General features: G+C 36.8%; 1 protein-coding gene across 1 annotated transcript in view; it reads left to right on the top strand.

The window, feature by feature from the left end:
* REV3L (REV3 like, DNA directed polymerase zeta catalytic subunit) overlaps positions 1 to 23,423 on the top strand; it is a 259,154-nt gene that overhangs the window by 131,680 nt on the left and 104,051 nt on the right. Inside the window, 9 exon segments of the mRNA XM_044003468.1 lie at positions 1,133 to 1,270; positions 4,599 to 4,624; positions 4,626 to 4,661; positions 4,664 to 4,730; positions 7,772 to 11,972; positions 19,332 to 19,611; positions 19,614 to 19,739; positions 19,781 to 19,892; positions 19,895 to 20,275. Coding sequence (XP_043859403.1) covers positions 1,133 to 1,270; positions 4,599 to 4,624; positions 4,626 to 4,661; positions 4,664 to 4,730; positions 7,772 to 11,972; positions 19,332 to 19,611; positions 19,614 to 19,739; positions 19,781 to 19,892; positions 19,895 to 20,275 — 5,367 coding nt within the window.

The following is a 23,423-nucleotide window of genomic DNA, read 5'->3' as shown; positions in this document are numbered from 1 at the left end:
TCCCTGTGATTTCATGGGCGTAGGAAGTTTTGTTGTTTTGTTTGTTTTTGTTTTTTGGGGTTAAGTGACTTGTCCAGGGTCACACAGCTAGTAAATGTCAAGTGTCTGAGGCTGGATCTGAACTCAGATCCTCCTGAATCCAGGGCTGGTGCTTTTTCTACTGCAACACCTAGTCGCCCTGTATAGAAAAGTTCTTAGCAAGGATTTCCTCTCCTAATGCAAGTTAGCATCTTCTCAGCTATTTATATAGAGTTGCCTAGAGCTCCAGCAGGTTTAGGTGATTTGCCTAGTGTCATACAGATGGTGCCATACATACAGTTAGGGCAGGGAATTGAACCCAGGTCATCCCGGCCCCCAAGGCCAGCTCTCTCTCCCTATTCTGTGCTGCCCTTCAGTTGTTAAGAAGTTCTTCATTTTTAAGCTTGAGGTCTCTTTTGCATAAATTCCACCTTAAGTAGCAGTGAGTTGTGCATTAGTATCTATTCCTTTTTCCCTATTATTAAGTATGTATCTCTCTGATAATGTCCATACATTGCTTCCCTTGTTCTGTTCTAGATTGTTAACTTGTTACAGTCAATGTACACCCCAACATATGACTTTAAGTTGCCTCTTGGGTGACCCTAATTTTAATTCTTCAGAGACTATGGCATTCAGTGATTCATAGTCACACAGTATCACGTAGTTCTGCCGATCTTAGCTAATAAAAATAATTTGATCCTGCCAGAAACAGTCATTCCCCTCCTAATCTTCTCTTTTCCATGCTAACTATCCCTAGTGGGTTTTTTTCCCCCAACTATTCCTTATATGGTTTCTAGAACAATTCTGTTCACTCCTTTCTTACATGTAATCCAGACTAATTGCCCTACCAAAAATGAGGTAACCAAAAGTTAGCTATCTGAACTAAGTACCACTGTTCCATATGTGGTGAGACCAGTGCAAAGTATAATGGAACTACTATTTCCTTTGTTTTGAATATTACACTATTAACACAGCCTAAGACTTTGTTAGCTTTTGTGACAGTCAGATCAAACTGCTGGCTGTTTGAGGTTTGTACAATCAACTAAAGCCCTAGAGGTGATAACTAAATGATGGGAGCTTGAAATGGATGTTTTTTTTTTCATTATATCACTAGAGGTGAGGAAGGATATACCTTCCATGCATGGGACCAATGCAAATGCACAAAGAAAGAAAATGGAAGCAGTCTGTAGGTGGACAGTAAGGCCACTTTGGTTGGCCCATAGTGTAATGATGTTTAATGAGTCTGGAACAGGTAGGACAGAGCCAGGTTATGAAGAGCCTTTCAAAGTACCAAACTGGAATTTCTATTTAATCCTAGAAATAATGTGGTGATTAAGTTAGAGAAGTCACCTGGTCAGATCTGTGCTTTAGGAAAATCACTGGTGTCCTCCTATGTAGAAGCTAGATTAGTTAGGAGAGATTTGAGTCTGGGAGACTACTTAGAGGTCTATGGCCAATAGTCCAGACAATAGTTGAACTAGTCGCTGAACCAGGGTGGTGACCATCAAGAAATAGTTGAAGTTATTATGGAGAAAAAAGTCATGAATTGGAAGTTGTCTGAAAATGTAGGATAAGAGGGAATGAAGTGTCAAGGATGACACTGAGGTTGTATATATGGGTACTTGGAAGAATGAGATGCCCTTGAAAGAAATAGGAAAGTTTAGGAGAGGAGTGACTTTTGGAAGAAAGATATATTCTTTCAGGGGCCTATTAAGTTTGAAATGCCTATGGAATATACAGTTTGAAATGTCAAATAAACAGCTGTTAATTTGATAATGGATCTCAGGAGAGAGACTAGGGCTGGATATATCAAACTGAGATTTATTAGCATAGAGACTGATAAATTCTAATGAGAACATGAGGTCACTAGAGCACAAGTAGTATAGAGAAAGAAGAGAAGCCCATGCTAGAGCTCTGAGGTACACTCACAGTTAGGGAGTGAGCTATGATGAGACAGCAAAGGCGACTGAGAAAGAACAGTAAGAGAAGTAAGAAAATCACAAGAGAGGAGTGATATTGAAACACAAGAGGGGAAGCATTATTAACAGTGTCAGATGCTACCGAGATTTCCAGAACGGATGAGAATGAGAAAGACCTATTTGGCAATAAGAGGTTGTTGATAACTTTGGAAGAGAGTAGTTTCAATGACTAATGAGCATCTGCTATCTATACTCAAATGCACAAATATGGCCAATAGCAAGATGAAATAGATACTTTAAAACCATATGGAAATTTGGTCTTGTAGGTATCACTGAGATTTGAGAGGAGTCATGACTAAATATGATCTGGAAGGAGATACCTTATTCAAAAGAAGCAGGGCAAAAATAGAGGTGAAGGAATATAGAAGAACATTGTGTGATTAAAAAAGACCATACATATTCATGTGAGGAAATTATAGACCCAGAGGAGGGAAGCATAATAGAGAGATTCAGTTAATGATCAATGGACTTAAAAATAGAAGCAGTGTTGTCATTGGAGTATATACTGAGGACCACCTGGACAGAACATGGATAAGGAGTTTCAGAAAATACATTCTAATCCTGACTTGGAGTGATAGCATAGTACTGGTAGAAGACTTTAGTTATCCAAACATCTATTGGAATGCTGTCTTCTGCCAGAAGTAGATCACCCATTAATTTTGTTATTTGTCTCAATAATAATTTCATACTACAAAAAGGAGAAGAACCAATGAGGTGAAATTTTATTCTTACCAACAGAGAAGAAATGATAAGAACCTTGCGAAGAAAGTAACTACTATCACTTCGAATTGGTCATTAAGGAGAGGAAAGCCGAGAGCAGTCTGACATGCATTATAAATTGGGGACGGTGGGTTTCAAAGGATTAGGAAGAATAGGCAGAATCTCAAGGACTAAAAAGAGAATTTGCTTAATTGTCCATCCATACCCTTTGACTCAACAGTCCCCTCAAGGAGGTCAGAGTCAGAAACAAAGGTCTACTATGTCCTAAAATATCCTAGTGGTACTCTTTGTAGTACCAAAGAACTATAAACCTATAAACAGGTACCTATCCATTGGGTTATGACTGAAAAACTATGGTATATGAATGTAATACTAGAATACTGTTGTACAGTAAAAAATGATGATAAGAGGAATTCAAAGACACGTGAAAAGATTTTTATGAACTGATATGGAACAAAATAAATAGAATGGGGGGGCAGTGTAAAGAACACTGAATCTCTTGTCAGGACCAAGGTTCAAATTCCATCTCTATTATTTAACCTGGTGTGTGACCTTGAAAAGGTCCCTTAGCTTCTTTAGGCCCTTACTTTTTCTAAGGAGAGAGTTGAACTAGATGCCCTCTGAAGGCTCTTCCAGCTCTAGGCTTATGTTCATATGTACAGCTCCAACAATGTAAATGAAAAGATCACCAAAAGACAAATTAAGCCCCGAATAACTGAAAAATTGGTAAAGATACCAGAGATATTGGGGGACAGGGTGTGTGTGTGTGTACACACACATATATACATGTCTTTTTATATACACACACGGGTGGTGGCAGTGGAGGTGGGGGAGGAACCATTGACATACCCGTAGTATAAACACCAAAAGGCATCAGTGACTTTATAAAGGCATAGATGGTATGTTTAACAAAGTTGTAGATGATGACACAAAGCTGGAGAGAGTGATACCAAACTGGATACAAATCAGGATTTTAAAAATATTTTGGTAGGTAAGAACATTGGATTGAGTTAAATTATACCAGATGAACTTTTCAACTGTTACTCCCTTAGATCTTCTCCATGATGGCATTCACATATATGACGCACAATTGGGAGAATTATTAGTCTAGGCAAAATGTAGTTTGCTCTACCATAACAGAAACTCCACATTGGGGCTGGAATCAACATTTGACAATACCCTGAGCTTCTCTGATGGGTATTTATCTGCTATGTATTTCTGCTGTAGCGAATTATAATATTTTTTCTATTATAGTGAGGGATTAGTACTCATAAAATGGATATCGTACTAAAATATAATTGTTTAAAAGATTTATCCTCTGAAAAATGCTATCCACCTCCAGAGAAAGAACCGTGATGGCATCTAAATACAGACTGAGTATTATATTATTTTTCACTTCTTTCTGCTTTTTTGTTGTTGTTCAAGTTTTCATCCACAAAATGACTGATATGGTATTGTGTTTTACATGATTAACTATGTATAACCTGTATCAGACATCTTACCATTTCAGTAGTGGGGAGGGGGAAGGAAATTTAGAGCTACAAAACTTAAAAAAAAAAAAGAATGTTTACTTATTTTTTCGTACTAATTGGGAAATTAAAATATATCTAAAAAAAATACTGTCTCAATGCTTTGCTTTCAGAAAACACTTATGTATATTTTATTAGAGCTGATTTAAGTTAATACAGTAGACATACAAGTAAAGCAAAAGAAAGTGATGGAAGCTATTCTCATTTTGTTTTGAAATTAAAATTTTCATACTTTTTTTTTATTGAATTGCATTACCTATGGTAAATTATTTTCTTTGAGTCTAAAGTATAAAGTTTTTTCCTGTGGTACATACCGATGAATAAATCTTAATCTTCTCTAGACTCCATGCAGAATATCATAGAAGTTCAACTGAAGAGAGAAGATTCTTCTTCAGAGGAAGAAATGGAATGGAGTGTGGTAACAGTTTGCTTCAGGCTAATCTTTCTATACCTCAGTTAGATGGAACAGCAGATGAAAACAGTGGTAAGTGAACACAAAGCTATTTTGAAGTTTTTTGACTTTAAGAAAAATAATCCTTGGACCTTTAGCACTAACACCAGGCTTATAATATAGTTTTTTTTTAATATAATATAGTTTTAAAAGGTGCAGATTGCCTTGTATACATTTCCTTCTATCTCCTGAATATATTCTCCTTTGGAAGAGAATGTATACCTGACTCTTTCTAAAATGTTATACGATTTTTGAGGCATTTTTTCCATAGACTTTATGTATTTTCAACTGGTACAATGGAAAGACCCCTGGCTTTAGAGTCGAAAGATGTGGGTTCAAATCCGACCCTTTTTACCTTTTGATCTTGAGCAAGTCACTCAACCTCCCTTGGCTTCAGTTTCTTTAACTATAAAATGAGGAGGTTGAACTAAATGATATCCTATACCCCAAAGAGGTCAAAAACATAAAGAAAAGCCCCAAAATACACATAGCAACGTTTTCTTTAGGAGCTGAGTAGCAAAGAATTGGAAGTAAAGTAAATGATCATTGATTGGGAATGCCTAAACTAATTTTGGTACATGAATATAATAGATTTTTGGGGGGGGGGGCCGGGGCAATGAGGGTTAAGTGACTTGCCTAGGATCACACAGCTAGTGTCAAGTGTCTGAGGCTGGATTTGAACTCAGTCCTCCTGAATCCAGGGCCAGAGCTTTATTTATCCACTGTGCCACCTAGCTGCCCTGATATAATAGAATATTACTGTGCTTTAAGAAACAATGAAGAATTCAGAGAATCATAGGAAAACTTGTGTGAAATGGTGCAGAATAAATTAGGCCAGATAAACAGTAAACAAAATGACTACAACCATGTAAATTACCCCTCGCCCCCCAAAATCTGAAACTTGACTAGGTTAAGACTTCTTAAACTTTTCCCACTCATGCCCCTTTTTGCCCAAGAAGTTTTTTAACAACCCGGGGTATGTCGGTATATAAAATTAAGTGTGCATAACCTTTTACTAGTTACCCAAATTTTTCACGACCCCCCACATTCAGTTATGCGACCATATATCCATGTGTGAGTATATGTGTGTGTGGGGGGGGACACACCCCCAGTTTACGCAGCTTTGGACTCGATGACCTCTGAGATACCTTCCAGCTCTAGGTATCTGCTCCTCTGGTCATGATGTTGTTATTGTTTGTCCTTCGTTCTCAAAGAGGATCACTGACATGAGGAGGCGAGTTGTGACTTGCAGTGAATTGGATTTAAGTGAGGGAGGGCTGGCAAGGTCACCAGCTTGACTCTCTTCCCAGAGCCATCTAAGGTCCAGTGGCAAGATGACTAGAGATGGCCCCAGATGTTTAAGGCAATTGGGATTAAGTGACTTGCCCAGGGTCACAGAGCTAGTAAGTGTCTGAGTTCATTTCTGGTCATATAATTTAGAAAGGAAAGAAGAAAAATAGCCTACTTATTATTCCTCAATCAATACCTGGTTTAGAGAGCATCTGAAAATTTTTCTTCCATTTTGAAATAATAATGTAAAGAGGCATTAGGACTAAATTAATTTTAAGTTTCATGAGTAAAAGAAATATTTTTCCTTTTTTTCCTCCATTTTCCTAATCCCCAAATTAGGGTGGAAAAATTTAGGATGATAAGATTTTTTTTTCATAAAAGTATTTTATTTTCCAGTTACATATAGAGATCGTTTTCAACATTTGTTTATATAAGATTTCTAGTTTCAAATTTTTTTTCCCTCCCTCCCCCTTCCCCAAGATGGCAAACAATCCAATATAGGTTATATGTTTACAGGATGATGGGATTTAACACAGCTCGTTTTTAATTATGTGCCTTTTGCACCAGCTTTCCCCCAGGCCTAGAATGTACTCCCTCCTCACTTATACTTTGTAGAATCCTATTTCTTTCAAAACTGAGCTCAAGCCCAGCCTTCTACATAAAGCCCTTTCTGACTCAACTATTATGCCCTCTCACCCTAATTACCTTGTATTCATTTTGTATCATGGTGTCTACCCAACAGTATATAAGCATCTTGATTAAGTGGTCAATAAAGAACAATGAATCCAAACAAAAAATAATAAAAAATTATTTATTCTTGTCCCCTGGTAAGGTTTAAGTGATAATTCTTTAGCAGATTTACCTTCCTAATATTAAAATTAGGTCACATTGTCTGAGCACATTTACACTTTTAAGAGGATATAGGTAGAAGAATGCTGCACATTGAGGAGAAGCTGACCTTTGTGGAGGATCATCTGTTGCTGTTGTTGTTGTTAGGTAATTAGGAGGCAACTGGGTAGCTAAGTCGATAAGGCTTGGAGTCAGGGATACCTGAGTTCAAATCCAGCCTTAGACATTCACTAGCTGTATAACTCTAGGCAAGTCACTAAATCTCTGTTTGACTTAATCTTCTAGAGAATGAAATGGCAAACTACTCCAGTATCTTTGCCAAGAAAACTTCATTCAGGGTCACAAAGAGTTAGACACAACTGTACAACAGCAACAAAGTAATTAGGAGAAAGTGATAAAACAAAATTTAGCATTTGAACTTCCTAGATTATGTAAAGAAAAATAACATTAGGGAGGGAGGAGAGGTTCTTATCCTCTGATTTCATCATTATAATGAAAAAAACTAACTCCATCCACAAATACAGATTAGCAACTCTTCTGTAAGTGCATCTTGCACTGCTTCCTATGGGCCCTGAGAAGGTAAGTGACTTGCTCAGGGTGTATCAGAGGCAAGACTGGAATCCAGGTCTTCCTACCCCTGAGGCTAAGCCTTCTATTCACTATGCCATACTGCCTTTCATAAGAAAAAAGAGGAAAATGTGTGGGAAAGATTTAAGGGAAATGCTGGAGGTGTATTGTCTTTAAGCACATTTTAATAATTTCTGGTCTTCAAGTTTTCTTAACAGTGGATTGTTGTTGATGTGAGTTGTAACGTAGCATAAGTATTTGATTTTGTGTAGTTCCTTTCATCATGATTGTATCTTATGTGAAAGAGATATTTTAAAGTAGATCTTGAGAGAGATAATTTAAAATAATTAACTTATTTTCTGTTACAGACAATCCATTGGACAATGAAAGTTCCCGAACTCACTCCTCTGTTGTTGCAACAAGCAAAATGTCGGTTAAGACCTCCATCTTTCACAAAGATGCTGCTACATTAGAACCCCCATCTTCTGCTAAAATTACCTTTCCATGTAAACACACAAGTGCCCTTTCTTCCCATGTTTTGAATAAGGAGGATTTAATGGAAGACCTTTCACAGCCAAACAGCATAGAGACAGGACCTGACCACACAGTCCATTCTCTTACAAATGAAAGCACTTATCCCATGAAGTACCCAGGATCTTTAAGCAGTAACGTCCATTCTGAAAACTCTCATAAAGAAAGTAGCAAGAAAGAAATCTTTACAGTTTCTTCCTGTGAAAGTAGTATATTTGACTATGAAGAAGATATTTCATCTTTGAATAGACAAATACCAAGTAGAAAGTATACCAGCATTAGAAAGATAGAAAAGGATGCTTCTTTTATGCATATGAGTCGCCACATTAGTGAAAATACATTGGGGAAAAACTTCAACTTTTCTGATTTGAGTCACTCAAAAAATAAGCTATCCTCTGAAGGAACTGAGAAAGGAAACAGCACAGCTCTAAATAATTTTTTTCCTTCGTCATTAACTGAAAATTGTGAATTAGTGTCTTGCTCAGGGGAGAGTAGAACTATGGTGCATTCTGTAGAAAGTGCCAATGATGAAGGTGGAATCAATAAACTTAAAATTAGGTATGAAGAATTTCAAGAACATAAGACTGAAAAACCAAGCCTCAGCCAGCAAGCAGCACATTATATGTTTTTTCCAAGCGTTGTTCTTTCTAATTGTCTTAGTAGGCCACAAAAACTATCCCCTGTAACATATAAACTGCAACCTGGCAACAAACAATCCCGGTTAAAGCTAAATAAAAAGAAACTTATAGATCATCAGGAGAATCCTACCAGTATCAGTGATATTGGGTCCACAAAGGAAAGTTGTTATATGCAAGGTAATTCTTGTAGTACTAATTCTGAAAAAGATGATGCACTATCTAGTGATGTAATTAGAGTTGCTCATGAAGCTTTTGAAAATAAACCACCTGCTGATAGTTGTATTGACTGTCACTTTGGAGATGGAACTTTGGAATCTGAGCAATCTTTTGGACTCTTTGGAAATAAATACACACTTAGAGCCAAACGTAAAGTAAATTATGAGACTGAAGATAGTGAGTCAAGCTTTGTTACACACAACTCAAAAATTAGCCTACCTCAGTCCATGGAGATTGGTGAAAGTTTGGATGGATCTCTAAAATCTCGAAAAAGGAGGAAAATGTCTAAAAAACTGCCACCTGTCATTATTAAGTATATCATTATTAATAGATTTAGAGGGAGAAAAAATATGCTTGTTAAGCTAGGAAAAATAGATTCTAAGGAGAAACAGGTAATACTTACAGAGGAAAAAATGGACCTATATAAAAAGCTTGCACCTTTGAAGGATTTTTGGCCAAAAGTTCCTGACTCCCCTGCAACCAAATACCCCATTTATCCATTAACACCAAAGAAAAGTCATAGAAGGAAAGCAAAACATAAGTCAGCAAAGAAAAAACCTGGCAAACAGCAGAAGACAAATAACAAAAATATTAAAAGAACGTTGTCTTTTAGGAAAAAACGGTCACATACTATTCTTTCCCCTCCATCACCATCTTATAATGCTGAAACTGAAGACTGTGACTTAACTTATAGTGATGTTATGTCTAAACTTGGTTTTCTTTCTGAGAGAAGCACAAGTCCCGTGAATTCTTCTCCACCTCGCTGCTGGTCTCCCACAGATCCAAGAGCTGAAGAGATTATAGCTGCTTCGGACAAGGAAGCATTGCTTTTTAAGGGTCCTAATATATGTAACAGCAAGGCTATTAATTCCAGTATGGGAAAAAATAGTCGAGCAAAAGCTCAGGTTAAGAAATCAAAAACAAAACTTGTTAATCCCTCTGTAGTTACTAAGAAAAGGAATAAACGAACTCAAACTCGTAAGCCAGGAGAGGATGGAAGGAAGAAACCTAGAGCAAAGCAGAAACAAAAAACAGGTGAAAAAGGCAGCACCCCGAGGAAGCACATGACATTTAAAGATGAAAAAATAAACACGCAAACTAGTGCTGAAGTTAAGTTTGTACTAAAACACCAAGATCTCTCTGCGATCTCAGACAACTTTGGAGGTTCCCAGTCACTTCATAAACAGAAAGATGTATCTCTGCCTGGCCCTGCTACCATACATCCCCTCTCAACTCCACTACCCTCGATAGTTAATGTACAACAGAAGTCACCTGGCTGCTTTCCTTCTTCTTTAGAAAATAAGAAGTCCATAGATTTGCAAGCATTTGCTTCTCCACATGATGATTTCTGTTCATCAGTAGTTTCTACACCTATAGGTCCTGGAAAGGAGTTATCAAAAATTAATGCTCAACGGTCCCATAATCAAAGTGCTGTTTTTAGCATAAAGGAGTCAACTTTGATTCAAAGTAATATATTTGACCTTTCCAACCATTTGTCTCAGGTAACACAGAATACACAGTTATCTTTGGGTATGATGTCTACAAAGACAGAAGAAAATGGAAATTCACAAAAAAAAAATTTGTCATCATCTGTGGGAAAATTAAATGAACATCATAACTCCCTAGATTCAGTGAAATCAGATCAGCTCCATGCCCCTAATTTTCTGCATTGCAAAGATAGTCAACAGCACATTGTTTGCATGCCAGAACCATCAAAGCACAGTGATCCTTATTCCCCTGTACACATAACCTCTGAAGAAAACCATGGATCTCTTCAGTTGCCTAGCAGTTGCTTTGTAACTTCCTTGAGAAGTCCAATAAAACAAATAGCTTGGGAGCAAAAACAGAGAGGATTTATTTTGGATATGTCCAGTTTCAAACCTGAAAGAGTAAAGCAACGATCACTGTCAGAAGCAATTTCACAAACTAAGGCACTTTCTCAATGTAAAAATCGAAATGTCTCAGCAGCTACATTTGGGGAAGGACAATCTGGATTAGCAGTTCTGAAAGAATTACTCCAGAAAAGACAGCAGAAAGCACAAAATGCACATGTTATGCAAGACCCATTATCAAGTAAACCTCAACTGAACAGAAGTGTTTCTTGTTCTCTCGAGCCTAATAAAGCAGTCAAAAGATCACGATCAGTAACATCTCCAAGAAAACCTCGAACTCCAAGAACTACAAAACCTAAAGAAAAAATCCCCAAACTTTTAAAATTAGACTCTCTGAATTTGCAGAACACAGGTCAAATAGATCACTCAGTTTCTGATGATAGTCCCATCTTTTTTTCAGATCCAGGTTTTGAAAGCTGTTATTCACTTGAAGATAGCTTGTCACCAGAACATAATTATAATTTTGATATTAATACCATAGGGCAAACTGGATTTTGCAGTTTCTATTCAGGAAGTCAGTTTGTACCAGCTGATCAGAATTTGCCACAGAAGTTTCTAAGTGATGCAGTTCAAGATCTTTTTCCTGCACAAACCACTGAAAATGAGTTTTTAAGTCATGATAATCAGAACTGTGATGAAAACAAGCATCATTCAGCAGACCCAACCTCATGGATTAGATCTAGTGCTTTAAGTCCTGAACTATTTGATAAGCCACCAATAGAAAGCAATGAGAATCATCGGCACAATCAGTGGAAAAACAATTTACACCCCCTACCAACTCGATCTAATTCAATAATGGATTCCTTCTGTGTCCAGCAGCCAGGTGACTGTGTAAATGAGAAAGCGATATTGAGTAGGAATTCGGTAAGCAAAGAAGTGTTTCTTAGCCTTCCACAGCCAAGCGATTCAGACTGGATTCAAAGCCACACTAAAAAAGAAGCTTCTTTTGACACAGGACAGTCCCTTGATTCCATCAATACCTCTTTTACTGCAATATTATCTTCTCCAGATGGTGAACTTGTAGATGCAGCTTCAGAAGACTTAGAATTATATGTTACAAGAAATAATGAGATGTTAACACCAACTCCAGATAGTTCACCAAGATCCACCAGCTCTCCTTCACAATCTAAAAATGGTAGTTTCACACCTAGAACTGCTCATATTCTGAAACCACTTATGTCCCCACCAAGTCGGGAAGAAATTATGGCAACTTTATTAGATCATGACCTTGCAGAAACTACTTACCAAGAACCATTTTGCAGTAATCCTTCTGATGCACCAGAAAAACCCAGGTAAAATGTTAATGCCTTTTTAAAAAAATTTGTGACTTAAACACATGAATAACTGTAATGTATAGCATCACATTCATTGTCATTAGATGTATTCCACCTTATTTCAGTCTTTTTAACCTTATCACTATGAATAGGTATTATTAATAAGGACTTTGAAGAAAGGAGCTGTTTCATTTTTTCCTATGTATTCCCAGAGGCTAGCACCCCAGCCAAGAGTATTTATAGAGAGTTTTCCTTTATTAGGAGTACCCACACTGATTAAATCACAGGTCTGAACCAAAAAATAAATATGAAAACAATACATAAACATATACCATTCTAATACTGAATTTTGAAATGTGCTTGAAAATTTTCAAATGCCATACAAATAATTAACACAATGGATATTTATATTTGTTGTTGTTTAGTCAGTTAGTCGTATCCAACTCTTTGTGACCTCATTTTAGGCTTTTTATAGCAAAGATAGTGGAATGGTTTGCCATTTCTTTCTCCAGCTCATTTTATAAATGAGGAACTGAGGCAAAGAGTGGTAAGTGACTTGCCCAGAGTGACACATCTAGAAAGTGTCTGAGGCTAGATGAACTCATATCCTCCTGACTGCAGGCCCAGCACTCTATCTGCTGTACCACCTAGCTGCCCCATATTTCATAAGTCCTCCTATTTTTTTTTTTTTTGCTTAGTAAATAAATGTTCATTAGTTGAAAAAATAATGCTTTTATGAGCATTCATAACTCTAGGGATTACTGGGTACTACATGTAGTCAGATTAATTTATTTGTATGGTATATAAAAGTGTATGGGGGGGCAGATATGTGTTGCAGTGGATAAGGCAGTGGCCCCTGGATTCAGGAGGGACCTGAGTTCAAATCCAGCCTCAGACACTTGACACTTACTGTGTGACCCTGGGCACGTCACTATAACCCTCATTGCCCCACCCTCCCCCAAAAAGTGTATGTACTGACTGTTGGACCCCATATTTAGTACTATGTAATGAGGGATGATACAAAGATCAGTGGACTATGAGTCAGAAGAACCATGGAATGAACTCTGCTACTTACCTACCCCATTGATAAATTTGGGCAAGTAACTTCCCAACAGACTTATTTTCTTCACTTACTATTTTTTAAATGGAGTTACCTGTCTTGCCTGCCTAAAAGAGTTATTGTGAATATCAAGTGAAATAATGTATATGAAGATATTTTTAAAATAACAAAGTGCTATATAACATCAGGAATTATGAAATATCAATTATTATGTTTATTATTAAAATCAATTCTGTACACTTCTATAGCACTTTGATGGACCCATTGCAAAGAGCATTGGTTCTGAATTCAGAGGACCTGGATTCATTTTCACTTCTGCCTGTTACTACCTTCTGACCATGGACAAGTCAACTTATCCCTCTCTGGGCCTCAGGTTTCCCCATCTATATTGTGAGAGGGTTTGATAGATATCTTTAAGTTCACTTCTGGCTCGACATCTATCATCAATCATCCTTTCATTTTTTTAGCGAATTTAATGTTTCACAACTCAGTAGTACAGTGGTACATGCTATATTTTGTTTATTTTTATTTTATTTTTTGGTCCAGACCTGTGATTCCATTGGACTAGGGAACTCCTGACAAAGGAAACTCTAGCACCACAGGTTATCTGCTCTTCAGTGTCTAAGTCTAGGAGAGAGGACTAGAGCACTGAGGCTTTAAACTATTTGCCAGGATAAAATAACTTGTATGTGTCAGAAGTGGGACTTGAACCATTTCTTCTTTACCATAAGGCTCAACCTTCCACTATAGATGCTCCCTTCTCTAGAGGAATATTAAGATCCATTAAATAACAATCTTGGTCCTAAAGGAAAAAAATTTTAAAGTTTGCTCCATTGTTAGATTTGGGGTTAGTACAAATACTTGTGCTTCTGACATATAATTCTTCCGTAGTACATAAGAAATATGGTTAATAATACAGAGCTGTGAGACTAAGATGTAATACTGTCTATGAGGTGCTTTGCAAATCTTGAAGCACTTAATAAATGCCATCTGATGATGATGATGCTGATAAAGATTGATAAAACTGGTAGTCTCAATTCTTACCTCCCTGTCTTTTTCCATTACTTCTCCTTCTTAATGGCAAGTACTAGATGTTGATTATAGAAGGCAATAACGCTGCTGAAGACCTCTTATACAGGACTAGAAGGAACTTTTAAGAACTACTTTTCAAATCATTTGTGGTTATAACAATTGAATGCCTCAGTATATATTTGGTTATCCCTCTTTATCCCTAATAATACCTTCCCATACAACTTTTCCATGAAGAATAGCACTAAGTGTTTCTGTAACATACAGAAAGAGTTCCAACATACTCTGTTCCCTCCAACAGAGTCCCTCTCTCTCAGCTTCCTATGGGGGTTCCTAAACTTATGACACTATTCTTTTAAAAGAGTTTTTCGGGGCAGCTAGGTGGCTCAGTGGATAGAACACCAGCCCTGGGCCTCAGACACTTAACACTTACAAGCTGTGTGACCCTTGGCAAGTCACTTAACCCCAATTGCCCCGAATAAAAAAGAGAGAGAGAGTTTTTGTTTCCAGTTATTTAGTTCTACAGCAAATGCTGGTATCTTTGTTTCAGAATTGTGGGGTCCCTCTATGTTATATGATTGAACTGAACTTTTGATCTTATTGCCCCCAAAATTATCAGTAAGGAAACAGAAACTTCTCTATGCAGTCTCTTCTCACTCTGTAAACACTGTAGGACATAGTCTTGTAAGTGTTTTTCACTACACAGAAAAATTTGCTTTGGTTTCCATAGAGACTATGCTAGGACTGACATCTGGTCCCAAAGTATAAATGTATAAGAAAAAAGGCTCTTGAGAATATTTTTTGCAGTTCAGATTTACTTCATGAGATATTAACATGGACCAAATGTTGTCCTCTTACCCTATTCACCATTAATGTATAGGTCATTTATTAATGCCTTAGGTGAGATCATTTTTTACATGTAAAGTGACTTATTTTCATTGATATGACTAAATTAAGGATATAATAAAAATCAAGATTTAGTGCATAAAAATAATCCACCCAAGTTCATGATAAAATTGACTAGTTAGGTATGCATAGATATAATAGAAAAGGATACATTAATCAAAATGGACCATAAGGTAGAAAGGAAGCAACATTCTAGTGAGCTTCAAAAAACCAATACATTACAAGAATTAGATTACGTAGTTAGCAACAAGAATAAGATGTACATTCTTTGAATTAATTTTACCACAATATTCACCTGTAAGTCCTAAACATAGAACAGTATCAGAAATTAAAACTTGAAACTCTGGAGAGTTTGAAGAGAATTCAGTAGTGAACAAAGATAGTAACCCATTAGAAAATGCAACAAAACTTCTCTCAAACACTTTACTTTGGAAGTGGGGATATAGGAACTAAAAAATAAAAAAGGATTGTCTTCATTATTTTTTTAAAAACAAAGCACTGAGAATAGACTTCATTATGAATGTCTTATTATCCCAGGCAACCAAGAGACCCACCTTCAAGAACAAATTATCATCATGTCTTCCTCATTGTTATCTTGAATAATGACCCAAGACATTTTATTAACAGCTTATAGAAAAATCTATCTGTACAATAGAAGACGTCTGAATTTTAAAGGAATTTCTTAGAAGATCTATCTGTGCTATAGAAGAGCTCTGATTTTTTAAAGGAATTCCTAATATAGGAACCTCTGTTTGAGGTTTTGGTACCTGCATTGTACTGAAACATAATAGCAAGGATTTTTACCAAGCACATTCATTCTTAATTTAAGAAACAAGTAAATTGTTTGATGTAAAAGGAATATTATGGGAATTAATCTATTACAACATAAGAAATTTAATGGAGCTATGTAAATTCAGTCAGGAAATCAACATAAAATGCCTCCTATATTTTAGACATTCTGCACTAATGCCTAGGCACTAGGAATACAGATACAAAAACAAAATGGCTCTTACCCATAAGGAGCTTACATTCTGTCTTGAGGTCATAGATTTTTATCTAGAAGGGATCATTGACATCTATTCTAACTCCCTGTTTTACAGTTGAGGAAACTTAGGCATACAAAGGTTAAATGATTTACTCAAGTTCAAATAAGTAGTACATTACAGAACAGGCCCTGTCATTCCCTACGTCTGTGAAATCATAAGTCCAGTCCCTGTTCCTATCTCTGTCCTCTTTGACTCTTCCATTGCTTTTTCTATTGTACCTATTGTACCATGCTGTCCCATCTCAGTGGAAACAGCACATACACATATAAATAACAAAGTAATTTGGGGTGCAGTAGTAGGTAGGAGGATTAAGAAAGGCCTCACATAATTGGTGACGCTTGAGCTGAGTTTTGAAGGAAACGAGATTCTAGGAGGTGAGTGGAGGACATGTAATTCAGGCAATCAACTGCAGGAAAAAGGCAAGTTCTGGCAGGGGGGTGTAAAAGTTGGTTTGAATATGGTTTCATATCTTAGAGAAAAATTCTAAAGGATTAGAAGTAAAGTATAAATGTCCTTCAAAAGTGCATTAGAGGGGGCAGCGAGGTGGTGCAATGGATAAAGCACTGGCCCTGGATTCGGGAGAACCTGAGTTCAAATTCAGCCTCAGACACTTGACACTTACTAGACTGTGTGGCCCTGGGCAAATCACTTAACCCTCATTGTTCCACCCCCAAAAAAGTGTGTTAGAATTCTTTAAAAGTAGAATCCAACTATTACAGAGGTATTGTGTTTTTCTGCAAGTCTTTAGAGATTGCATGATCACTTCTTAGGGATAGAGAAGATGACATAAGGACAGTAAAGTGGTGTAATATGGCTCATGATCCAGTATAGGAAACAGAGATTAAGCAGAACTCCTAATTGCCAAATTTTTGTCAGTCTTCATTCTTCTTGATTTCACTGCAGTATTCAATACTGTTGACCACATTCTCCTCTTGAATATTTGTGTTTTAGTAACAGTGCTCTCTCTTGTTTCCCTTCCTATCTGTCCAATTGAATTGCTTAATTTCTGTTTCCTTTGCTGGATCATCAGCCATATCACACCCCTTTAACTGTTGATTTTCCTCCAAAATTCTTTCCTGAGTCCTCATGTCTCTACAGTTTCTCATTTTGAGACCTCATCAATTCCCATGAGTTCTATTATCATCTCTATTCAAATGACTGTCACATCTATATATCCAGCCCTCTTCTCTCTCTCCTACACTCTAATCTTATTATTACTAACCAAATATTATAGGTTTTTAACTGGACCACATAACTAAATAATAGGTCTTCCCTTCCCATTTTGGAAGTCTTGAAGCAAAAGTTAGGTGACCATTTCTCATACATGTGATTTTAATGGGGTTCCTTTTTCAGGTATGGGTTGGGTCAGATGGCTACTCCAATCTCTTTTAACTCTGAGATTTCAAGAATTGCACAACAAAAGATACATCATCAAAGATATTATCACATATATGCAGGAATCATAATGCAAAGTGCAATCCCTTGAATTAAGCAGGCACCATGAAAGAATATTATGAATGAAAGGAAAAAAAACTATGCAAAAAAAGTTTATAATGTTAGAGTGTATGTAAAATTAGTTGATCCAGAATAGAGAAGCTGAGTTGAACAGCCTGCTAGAAATTATCTTAGATAATAAATAAGGTATGTGGGAAGAAGATAGAAAGCAGTAAAATAAAATGTACTTTGGACTGGACATGTAATTTAATTGGTATAGGGATTTCTTCTTCCAACATAGGTCAGCACCTTTCCTACACTTAGAGTTATAAGAAAGTTTATGAGTTACAGAGGACTTAAATGACTTGCTCAGGATCACACAAACAATACATTTCAGATAAAGGGCTTGAACCCAAGCCTTCCTGATTCCTAAGCCATATCTATCCACTAATTGCTACATTGCCTTTAAAAAATAAAAAATGAAAAGACAAAAATAAATCTACCAAATTTTCCCCTTACCATCACCCCCCCAAAAAAACATTAGATGTTGTTAAATGATGAGCCCAAGATGATCTAAAGCCAAAAAAACCATTGACCTTGCATTCAGACCAAAAGAAAAAGAAAAAATTCAGTCAATGAAGCCTGGGAGCTAGAAGTAGAATTGACAGAGCATATTCAGAGCAGGACAGGAAGAGTTCTAGAAAGACTTACACAGAAAATGATAGAAGGAGCTTCAACTTTTACTATATAAAATTAAATAATGTTAAGTAGAATAATATTAAAGTACAAAAGCTCTATAGTACTTCAAAAGACGGAGCAGGATTTCTTCTGGCCAGAGCAATCAATAGAATAGAAGTTGTTGGAATTTAGCAGAGAATCTGAGTATGGTTAAAATTAGACAGAACTTGGTGAGGAGAGCAGTCTAGAAGAAGGGGGCGGGGGAGAATTAAAAACATTTATTGCTTCTCAACAGTGAAAGCAGGCTGTCTCATAGTGAACTATATTCCCATCACTGAAGATACTTAAACAGGTTGCTATAATGCAGAGGTTCTTAATTTGTTTTGTGCTGCCTTTGACAACCTGGTAAAACCCATGGACCCTTTCTCAGAAAAAATGTTTTTAAATGGATAAATAAAATAAATAGAATTACAAGGGAAACTAATTATAACAAAATATAGTTATCAGGTTGTTGTTTTTTTAAAGTAAGCTTATGGATATTAGGTCAAAAACTCCTGCTTATTAAGGCATATGTATTTCCTGAATTGGGCAAAACATTGGACTCAACCACAGCTTGTCTTCCAACTCTTAAGTCTTTGAATGATTTGAGATTATATCTAATATTTTACATACTAAATCCTAAAATTCCCTCCTATATAATACAAATGAACTGATTGATAGTTGTAGTGATAGGTAATAATTAAGAGAGCTTAAAAAGGGGGTCATGCCTAGAGAAGGGAAAAAAGTAGAGAAAGGCTAAATGTAAAAGCTGGTAGTGCAACTAAGACATTTCCTCTTATTTTTAACCTGTAGTTGATAACCTAAAGCACGCAATAGTAGGAACCTGATGCTGAACCTTCTATTGGTGGTAGCCCATCTCTCCCAAAGTTATTAGATTTAAGTAGAAAAGCATATAAATTATTCAGTAAATTATGAGGATATACAACCACTATCTTCCCTGAGGGACAGATGCTTTCTAGAGGATCCTATCCAATATTCATACACTTGTACTGAAAACTGAAAAGCATATTGATCCTGCAGACTCTTTAAAATATCTGAGTAAAAATAGAAAATTTGGGAGGGTTTCATTGAGTTTACAAAGGATTTATTACTATCCCAATAGGTAAGGAATGAAATTTTTTACTATTTTCCTTTAAGGCAAAGAACTAAATGCTTTCATTTCAGGGAGATTGGAGGACGACTTCTCATGGTAGAAACCAGGCTTCCAAATGATCTGGCTGAATTTGAAGGAGACTTTTCCCTTGAAGGATTAAGACTGTGGAAAACAGCTTTCTCAGCAATGACTCAGAATCCGAGACCTGGATCACCACCTCGTAATGGCCAGACAGTGGCCAATAAAGGATCAAATAATAGCCATAAAACTATAGAAGATAAAAAAATTATCATTATGCCTTGTAAATGTGCCCCAAGCCCCCAAATGGTTCAAGCATGGCTTCAAGCCAAAGAGAGAGTATGAACGTTTCCAAGAAACTGCCTAAAATTGAGCCAACTGAAAATAGTAAATCCACTGAGAACTTAGGCTATCCAGTTAACCAAGGTGACAGACCTGTAGTGCCTCCCCAGAATGATACTGTCTTACATGTAGTCCCCTTCCACAACAGGATTGAAGGAAGACTTATGTAATTCCAAACTTACTACACGAGTCTCAGAGTTTAATTCCGTAAGAATGTAGTAGAACTACAGTTGAAAGTCGGACACTGCCACTTGTGGCTTTGGCAGGGGAGCCTGAAAAGATGAAGATGAGGATGAGGATTATTATGTTAGTTACAGTTCCCCAGATTCTCCAGTACTTCCTCCCTGGCAACAAGCAGCATCCCCAAATTCCAGATTATAGATGTAGATGACAAGTCCTGTAAGATGCACAACACAAACCCATCACCTAAAGAACTGAGTTCCCTCCCCTCTGGAAAACTTTCCAAAACTAGCTAAAAATGGCATACAGGAGAACCCCAACAATGAGGCCCAGGAGACTCAAACTAAGTCTCCGTGTCAGTTTAGAGCAAAAAATGGAAAATGTGATTCATATTGCCTTCATAGTACACCCATAGTACAGAGAAGACGTCTAGATATGCTACCCGAAGCAACTGATATCAGTCCTTTATCAAAAGGTAAGTTTATAACAAAAAGATATGCCCCAATATTTCTTGCTGTGGCTAAGAATATAATATTGTATATTATCTGATGAGAATCAAAAATATCTTTTCATAGAACTTAATCAACTGAATTATAGTTATTTTTTATGATTTATGTTTTTGTTACTGTTCAGTGACTTATACAATATTTATTAAGACCTTAGTGCATTCATTCAGATGAGAGATAATTTTGTGGAGGAGGAGGACCAGGGACTTTTAATGAATCCATTAAGTAACCATGTGGAAGGCACTGTGTTAAACTCAGAGATACAAATAAGAAAATAGAAAACCCACCCCCAGATGAACAAAATTAACAGAGGACACAAAACAGGCACTTATCTGGAGGCACAGTCCAATCTTCATGGAAGATTTGGCATTTTAACTGAGTCTTGAAGGACGGCAAAGATTTTAATAGTCAGAAATGTCAGGAGAAAGCATTTCCCTTTGTAGGGAACAAAACAAAAAGTATATGGAAGTGTATTGCCTAATATTATTAACTGGTTCAGTGTCATTATATTCAGGTCCCAAGTCACCAAATGGTTTGGGCATGGATTCAAGCCAACATTCAGAATTAATAGTCCATTTTAGGAAGAATATTGTCAAGATAGAATATGTCCAGATGGGGATGTCAAGATGGTGAGGGAACTTGAAACCATACCATAGGAGGATCATGTGATAAAAGATGGGTTGAAGGAATTGTTTAAATTTAACCAAAGAAGAGGCAACATAAGGGAGATATGATAGCTGTCTTCTAGTAAATGAAGGGGTGACATGTGGAAATAGAATTGTTGTGTTGTTTTGTTGTTTTTTAAAATTACTCTCGAGGTCAAAAAGTAGTACCAATGAGTACAAGTTATAAAAAGCCATATTTTCATTTGATATCAAGAATTCCTTTCTAAAATTTAAACTGGACAAGAATAAAATGGATCGCTTTATTAGGTAGTGAGTTCTGTTTTGGGAAGTGTTCAACTGGAGACTAGATAACTATTTACAGAATCATAGGATTTAGAATTAAAAGAAATCTTCAAGATCTTATCATCCAACCCCCTCATTTTCTAGATGGAGAAACTGAGACCCACATAAGTTAGGTTATTTACTCAAGGTCATACAGGTAATAAGTAACAAATCCAGAATTCAAACCCTGTTCTTCTGATAGCAAATCAAGTACTCTTTCCACTGCATTATGGAGAATATTCCAACTATGTGTGTCAATAATTAATAATAAATAACCTTGGAGTCAATAATTCCAACTCAGTTATTCTTTGAGCCTAACATTATTAAATGCCTACTATGCAAGGTATTATACTACTAGATTCCAGAGAGAGAAGTATGAAAAGATCATAGTCCTTCCCCTCTGGAAGCTTATAATATGATAAATAAAAAATAGACAAATAACTAATAAGATATTTTATAACTGTATAAGAGAGGTCATTGTGGCATGAAAGATTTAAGGATTACTTCTAGCTGATATAATTGGGGAAGGCTTCGTGCTTCCTAAAAGCCTTGAAGGAAAGGATTTCAGAAGGTCTAGAAATTGAGAATGGGGCAAAATTCATTCCATATATGAGAGTTGGAAGCAATTCTTGTGCACAGAAGTGCCAAAAGTGAGTGGTCCAGTTTGGCCAGAACATAGAGTATGTGAAAGGGATCTAAAATAAGAATGGAAAGATAGAGACAGATTTTAGGAGGCCTTAAAGATCAGGCTAAGGACTTTATATTTGATTCACTTGGTAATGGCGAGTCACTGAAGGTTTTTATGCATGCGGTCAGGCAATAAACATTGATTAAATGCTTACTGAGGCAGCTAATGGCACAGTGGATAGAGTGCCAGGCCTGGAGTCAGGAAAACTTACCTTCCTGAGGTCAAATCTGGTCTTAGACACTTACTAGCTGTGTGACCCTGGACAAGTCACTTAACTCTGTTGGCCTCAGTTTCCTCACCTGTAAAGTGAGCTGGAGAAGGAAATGGCAAACCACCCCCAGTATCTTTGCCAGTAAAACCCCAAATGGGGTCATAAAGACACAGACATGACTAAAAGAGCTCAACAATAACAAGTGCTTACTATGTATTAAAGCTAGGGGAGGAGGGAGAAAGGAATAAGCATTTATATAATGCTTATTACTGTGTGCCAGCTACTCTGCTAAAGTGCTTTATAAATATTTTCTCTTTTAATCCTGATAACAACCCTGTGAGGTAGGTGTTGTTATTATCTCCATTTTACAGTTGAGGAACTTAAGTGACTTGCCTGGGGGTCAAACAGCTAGTGAGTGAGTCCAGATTTGAATTCTGGTCTTCCTGAAACCAGTCTAGCACCCTTTCTACTATGCCACCTAGATGCCTTTAAGCTTTGAGAATACAAATACAAGCAAAAAGGACAGTTCCTGCCCTCAAGGAACTTGCATTTTAACCGAGAAAGACTCTTTAGAATATCTGATAAAAGAAGGCTGAAAGGAGTGTCTGGAGGAAAAGTAACCACAGAAGGGCATGTTGGTGAAGTTTAGAGTCCAAAGTGCAGCCAGGAGGGGAATGAAGCATGACTGGCTTGGGTCTGTCCCAGAATGTAGGCTTCAGAAGGAACTCATCTTTGGGAGAAGGGGACCAGCATGACAGAGGGAAGTACCAGACTGAGAAGGCCCCAGGGTGTTGAGTGGAGTTTCAGGGTGGGAAAGCAACTGAGTCAGGTTAGCAAACCCCAAAGGTAGAAGCACAGCCAGCAGGAGAATGAAGAGGAGTGATATGGTCAGATCTGTTCATTAGGAACACTGCTTTGAGCAATAAAGTATGGATTGGAAAGAAGACACTAGAAGTAAAGAAATCACTCAACGAACTCTTCAAAGTTTAGCAGAGAGTTAATGAGGACCTTAACTAGTGTAGTAAGCAACTGGAGAAATGGAATGGATCTAAGAAACACTGTGGAAATAGAACCCATAGTCTTGGTCCATGGTTCGATAAAGGGAGAAAAAAGAATAAAAGGCAACCTCAAAGTTTAAAGTTTATATGACTGGAAAATAGTAGACCCATAAACAAAAATAGGAAAGTTGGGCAGGCTATATTTTGTTTTTGTTTTGTTTTTTCCTACAGAAATGTGATGAGTTTTTGTTTTGGACATGTTGAGTTTAGTGT

This window comes from Dromiciops gliroides, chromosome 4 (genome assembly GCF_019393635.1).
Source record: "Dromiciops gliroides isolate mDroGli1 chromosome 4, mDroGli1.pri, whole genome shotgun sequence".
Classification (NCBI taxonomy): Eukaryota; Metazoa; Chordata; class Mammalia; order Microbiotheria; family Microbiotheriidae; genus Dromiciops; species Dromiciops gliroides.
Note: the sequence above shows the minus strand (reverse complement) of the source record. Positions and strands in the feature narration are given on the sequence as shown.